This window comes from Anneissia japonica, unplaced genomic scaffold (assembly GCF_011630105.1).
Source record: "Anneissia japonica isolate Jap-2015-1 unplaced genomic scaffold, ASM1163010v1 scaffold483_len1788099_cov177, whole genome shotgun sequence".
In the NCBI taxonomy this organism is placed as follows: Eukaryota; Metazoa; Echinodermata; class Crinoidea; order Comatulida; family Comatulidae; genus Anneissia; species Anneissia japonica.
In genome coordinates this window covers 1,722,804-1,728,975 of record NW_022682587.1, presented here as the reverse complement: position 1 = coordinate 1,728,975, position 6,172 = coordinate 1,722,804, and the positions used below count along the sequence as shown (strand labels likewise).

Here is a 6,172-nt window from a genome sequence, read left to right as displayed (position 1 = left end):
GTAGGTAATAATAATAATAATAATAATAATAATAATAATAATAATAATAATAATAATAATAATAAAAATAATAGTAATAACAATAATAATAATAATAATAATATAAATAATAGTAATAATAATACAAATAATGACAACAGAACATAGGGATTTGCCTCATTGTCATAATGAGAAATAAGTTTGAAAATGCCAAAAAAAAGTACTAAGTACATCTAAAGAAAAATTATGAAGTAAAGAAGCTGTCTCTTATACACATCTAGATGTGTATAAGAAGGCTGTATGTGTGTGTGTATTTAACGCTCATATATATTATCATAAAAAAATGTATTTATTAATAAAATAGGCTTACCGAATCACACAATTTAAAAACTATGTCTATATATTCGCTTGATGTTGAATTTAATAGTGCTTCAGTGAAATCGTATGGCATACCGTCTATTTTATTGAATCCCATCTCAATCAAGAATGTTCTATACGCTACAGAATATAATAAAAAAAAATCATGATCCTAATTTACAAAGTTGACTAATATACAATATAAATAACAATCAAACCATGAAATTGACAAAACAATATCGGAAAAATATAAATTTGTGATAATTATAGTTGCTTTGATAGGTTTTGTAATTTCCAACAAAGCACAAGGGTTAATGTGAATGTAGACAAAAGAATGTCCAGCATTCGTATCTTGGTTGAGACAATTTTTTTCTGCCCTCACGAATTCCTTTTCTGTGTTTGAGTCCTAGGGAGGGGATATTTTTAGTTGCGACAAACAGTGATAATAATAAATATCAATAAAGGGACATAAGGTAATTTAATAATAATTAAAAAAAAACAACAAAACATACAATTGTATTGATGAATTATATCTTGTGTAAACAATGTGTAGTTACCTTCAATTGAAACGGTAAAAGAGCAACTTCCTAAATTCCCAGAACCGTCAGTTGCATTATAATTTACTTCTGTTATACCGACAGGAAAAGAATCGTTGCTTTTGTATTTGGATGTAATTGTAGGTGGTATTTGTGAATTATCAGTTGCGTTCACTTGGTCCCAGGTTACAAACAATCTTGGAACTCCAACAGCACTTTGCATAAAGATATTACTAGGACAGTTGATATCTGGAGGTTCCTGGTCTGTGACAAACAATATTATTATTATTATTATTTATTATTATTATTATTATTAATTATTATTATTATTATTATTATTATTATTATTAATATATATATATATATATATATATATATATATGAAATATCTCAATTTTTTTGGGTGTGTGTGTGTGTGTGTGTGTACAAGAAACGAGAAAATGACTTCTTGGAACATGTATTTATTAGCAACCAACATGTCGAGAGATACCGCTCTCTTTTTCTGGGTTGACAAATGTGTCACTATGTAAATAACAACTCTTTTATATACACTAGATAATCATGCAGATCACTGACACATGTGAGATCAAATGATTGGGGAAAACAAAAGAACTGGGGGAAAACGGAAAGTAGTTGATACTAGATACTCCTTGTCATTGTCATATGAACTGCTTAACTATTACTTCTATTTCTTTCTATTTTCTCATTGCTTTGTCTTGTCAAATTTTAATTAGTTATTACAATTATTTTATAGTGGGGGGGGGGGGGCTATAGCTTAAAGTTTCTGAGTAACTTATTTAGTCTTCTCCAATGTATATGATTTATTGGAAATAATAATATTAAAAAAACAAGCAAATCTTAGCTAAAGGAACATTGTGGCCAAGTTTTACCAATTGTTGATTATTATTATGGGATGTAGGTTGTTCGCCACAAATTTTCCGACAGACAAATAAATAAATAAATAAATAAACAGGGGAAAACATAGCCTCCTGCCAAGGTAATGAGATCTTTGGTCATGGATCATTGTGACCAAGTTTGACATTTTTCGTGATTAAAACTATGGGCTCTAGACAAATAAATAAAAAAAAGTTTTTTGTTGATTGTGACCTTGACCTTTGCCCCGACCCTTCAAAATGTAATCATCTCTAGATCTCAGGTAGAGGACCATTGTGGCCAAGTTTGATGAATTTCTGATAAAAACTATGGGTTGCAGGCTGTTCAACAATTATGCCGACAGACATAAATAACTAAATAAATTAACAGGCAAAAACATAACCTCCTGCCAACTTCGTGGCGGAGGTAATAATAATAATAATAATAATAATAATAATAATAATAATAATAATAATAATAATAAAAATAATAGTAATAACAATAATAATAATAATAATATAAATAATAGTAATAATAATACAAATAATGACAACAGAACATAGGGATTTGCCTCATTGTCATAATGAGAAATAAGTTTGAAAATGCCAAAAAAAAGTACTAAGTACATCTAAAGAAAAATTATGAAGTAAAGAAGATTAATGACAACCCACTTCACGAATAACAAGGCCTTAGTGAAACTCGAACTATTGCTGCAATGGTATTAGCAAGAGTAAAATGAAGACATTTATTTATATTAATAACATTTAAATGAGTTTACTTCATTTTTATTTGAGGAAATAATGTATGAATGTAGAATGTGGTCTATGTTTAAAAGTTGAGTATTTATTTTGTGTTATATAAAGTAAAAGGCGTGTATTCGTCATATTTAATTTAAATAAATTGAGCATTTATATTATATAAATTCAATAAACAATAATGTTGGTTTTCTTTAGTAGTAGTTGTAATAGTATATGATTTTACAGTATACTAGTTGAAATTAGTTAAAATATCATTTTAGTAAATCAGGTCAAACATAGATTTTTTTAATGTAAATGTTAATGTGATAAAGTTGGTAGAGAATATAAAAGAAAAAATTAAAATGTTTTATATTTGTTTTTATTGACTAGTACATTACCTACAATTTTGATTATCAGATATATTTAAAAAAATCAAAATAGAGCCTAATAAGTTAAGAAGGCTTCTAAGTCGACGATGGATGAATGATGAAATTATTTTATTAGTTTTGTTTTATCCTATTTGGACATAAACTGGATTTTAACCCATAAATTCCTAGTGAAAATCACTATCTTATTTTCATTAGACCTGAATGCATGTATTTAAACTATAAACTAGATATAATGCCTAACATTAGCCTTTATTCATGCTTCGTTAGCTTTTGTTTTAATTTGGAAAAGTGAATTATGTCCATTTAGACTGGTTTATAGAAAAACAATTATCATAAAAGTATTTTAGTATGTTTTTCTGTTGTGTAGTTAGTACATTTTACACAAACAAATCAATTAAATTCATTTCCATAACTTCCATTACTCCTGGCATTCTTTCTGGTTCCTTTGAGAAACTGTACTTGCATAGGACTTCAAAATACACATCTACACAATGATTTCAGCTCATTACTTTAACTTGCATGTTAATATGTGCCTACACAAAGCTCTTTATTGTAGAACAAGAATATTTTATATTCGAATTTTATTGATAGCAATAAAGATATGGTTTTCTGATGTTTTAATTAAATTTATGTAAATTCTGTTTGATAAATATGTTTTATCTCCATTTAAATTAAAATTCATTTCCATAACTTCCATTACTCCTGGCATTCTTTCTGGTTCCTTTGAGAAACTGTACTTGCATAGGACTTCAAAATACACATCTACACAATGATTTCAGCTCATTACTTTAACTTGCATGTTAATATGTGCCTACACAAAGCTCTTTATTGTAGAACAAGAATATTTTATATTCGAATTTTATTGATAGCAATAAAGATATGGTTTTCTGATGTTTTAATTAAATTTATGTAAATTCTGTTTGATAAATATGTTTTATCTCCATTTATATTATGACCGCATGCCATTAGGGAATTTATTTTTATTTTCTGTCAGTGTCTTCTCAATAATAGTACCATATTTGTGTGGACTCCACTATTATGAGCACACTTTTTTTTTGGGGGGGGGGCACGATGTGTTGCCTTAATGGGGTTATTATTGTATAACCATTTTGGAATTAAACCAAACAGTTTTTCAACATATACTACCTTATACTTTAATTATTGAGGTACTACAATTTCTATATTAAGTCCTTACCGTATATGGTGACTATAACAGTACACATTCCTTGGTTTGTAGAAGAATCAATTGCATTATATGTAACCAGAGTGCTACCAATACCAAATGTAGCATTGACTGGAAAATCTGAGGTAATGTCAAGTTCTTCTCCAGAATTATCCTCAACTGTAACGTTGAATTCTTCTATAGTTCTTGTTGCCTTTCCCGTTTGTGTGTTTGTAGAATAGCTGAGTGGGCATGTTAGAACTGGACCCTCAATATCTTATATAAAAAATGAAATAATTATACTTTTAATACATATTATGTTATTCTTTCATTTTTATGTTTAAATACAATAGACCACGATTTAAAATTATTGTAGGCCTATGTAAAATAGCCTATATAATGTATGGAGGTATAATAACCAAGGGAGTTGTTTAAAGATATACCTTCTATCATGGAAAGCCTTAACAAATCTATCAAAACGAGTTTTACTATGTTTGTAAAATAGAATATAAAGATTTTCTTCATTGCCATAATGAGAAGTGATGTTTAACTTACACAAAAATAACAAAAAAAAAGTCTAGAGGAAAATAACACGAAAAAAAAAAAGAAATGATACAGAAAATTATGTTATAACTTACGTGTTAAGTTAAAATACATAAACACCAATACGACGTCAATGAAACTCGAACTATGACTGATATTAATATCTTTGATATGGTTTTTGCTTGGACAATGTTTAAAGAAGATTCATGCACGGAAAGTGACCTAAGTCACAAAGTGCAAAAAAAAACGCAAGTAAACATGTAGAAGAAGGGATAAATTGAACAAAAACAACGGATATTTTTAGATAACGTCAGAAGCCAATAAAACAAAAAATCAAGAAAAAATAGCAGAAACTAACTCGACGTTAGTAAGAAGGTAATATGTATCACACATGAATGTGGATAGTCACCAAATTTAAATAATTTATTCTATGTAACTTGGTTAAAATTTCCAAAAAGTTTATTCAGATCAGGTGGCCAGTTTTTGGTATATCTCCACCAGGATGTTTCACATTGAATGGTCCTCATATCCACACCGCAGACCATGCAAAAATTATTTTGAAATGATGCCTTTAGATCCATTGATAACTTCATAGAGCTATTCATATCTGGTGCATTTTAAATTACCCTCTGTTGCACACCCGAACCCGGTTCGTCCATAAATTTAATTATTCCTATACCAAAAGTGTCATTTAGATCACTTGATTCGTTTTTTTAATGCTCCTCATATCCACATCCTATTCTGGATTGTTACCACAATTTAATCTTTTCTATTTTCTATATAGAAAGTTTCATGTAGACCAATTGGCATGTTGGGGACATTATGGTGTGAAGGTCATTAAATAAAATGACCCTCACATTTACACCTTAAAGTGGATTGTCACCAAAACATTATGGTTTTTCACATGTAACTTAGTTAAAATTTTCATTCAGATTGGGTGATATTTTTTAAAAATATGTTTGCCTTTAGATCGATTTAATTGGTTCTCACATCCACACCCGTCTCCCAATTGTTATATTCCACGAGGTGGCACATCTTTAGTATACGGTCTATTTTTGGTCAGAAAAACAAATCAGAATAAAAACTATAGATCAATGAATAGAGAGTTTTCTTTTTATAAAAAACGTCACAGAGGTTATTTACCAACCTTGTTCACAAGCAGTACCACCATACCCGGTTCCAGTACAGTTACAGGTTGCAATATTATTTATTATGTAACACTGACCATTTACACATGGCTCTAGAAGGCACGGATTATCTAAAAACAACCAATACAATGCGATTCATTTCGTTTACTTATTTTTCACCAAATTAGCTCATAAAAAGTCATCACTTCCATTATTTGTAAACTGTAAACAATTCTCAACAAGAAAGCAAAGCTGTCAACATTGGTTCTTTAAAAGCTTTTAACAATATTGCTAGCAAGTAGTTGTTCACATTTTAATCGTATGACTCTCTTGTAAACAAACACACTATGTACATGCATCCAGGTACACACCCCAACCCACCCCCCACACACCGTCTAATATATTTTAAGTCACTGCTACAAATTTTTGAAAACAAATTAATATGGTTTATTACCAAAGTACACTATTA

The 6,172-nt window shown here is 29.0% G+C and overlaps 1 protein-coding gene across 1 annotated transcript in view; it reads right to left on the bottom strand.

Annotated features, from left to right (window-relative positions):
* Nucleotides 1-6,172, bottom strand: part of LOC117117563 (hyalin-like) — a 38,733-nt gene that overhangs the window by 31,019 nt on the left and 1,542 nt on the right. The window contains exons 5-8 of the mRNA XM_033262291.1: nt 5,724-5,834; nt 4,067-4,309; nt 894-1,136; nt 350-477 (exon numbers count right to left, since the gene is read on the bottom strand). Of these exons, the coding sequence (XP_033118182.1) occupies nt 350-477; nt 894-1,136; nt 4,067-4,309; nt 5,724-5,834 (725 nt within the window). The remainder of the gene's footprint in view (nt 1-349; nt 478-893; nt 1,137-4,066; nt 4,310-5,723; nt 5,835-6,172) is intronic.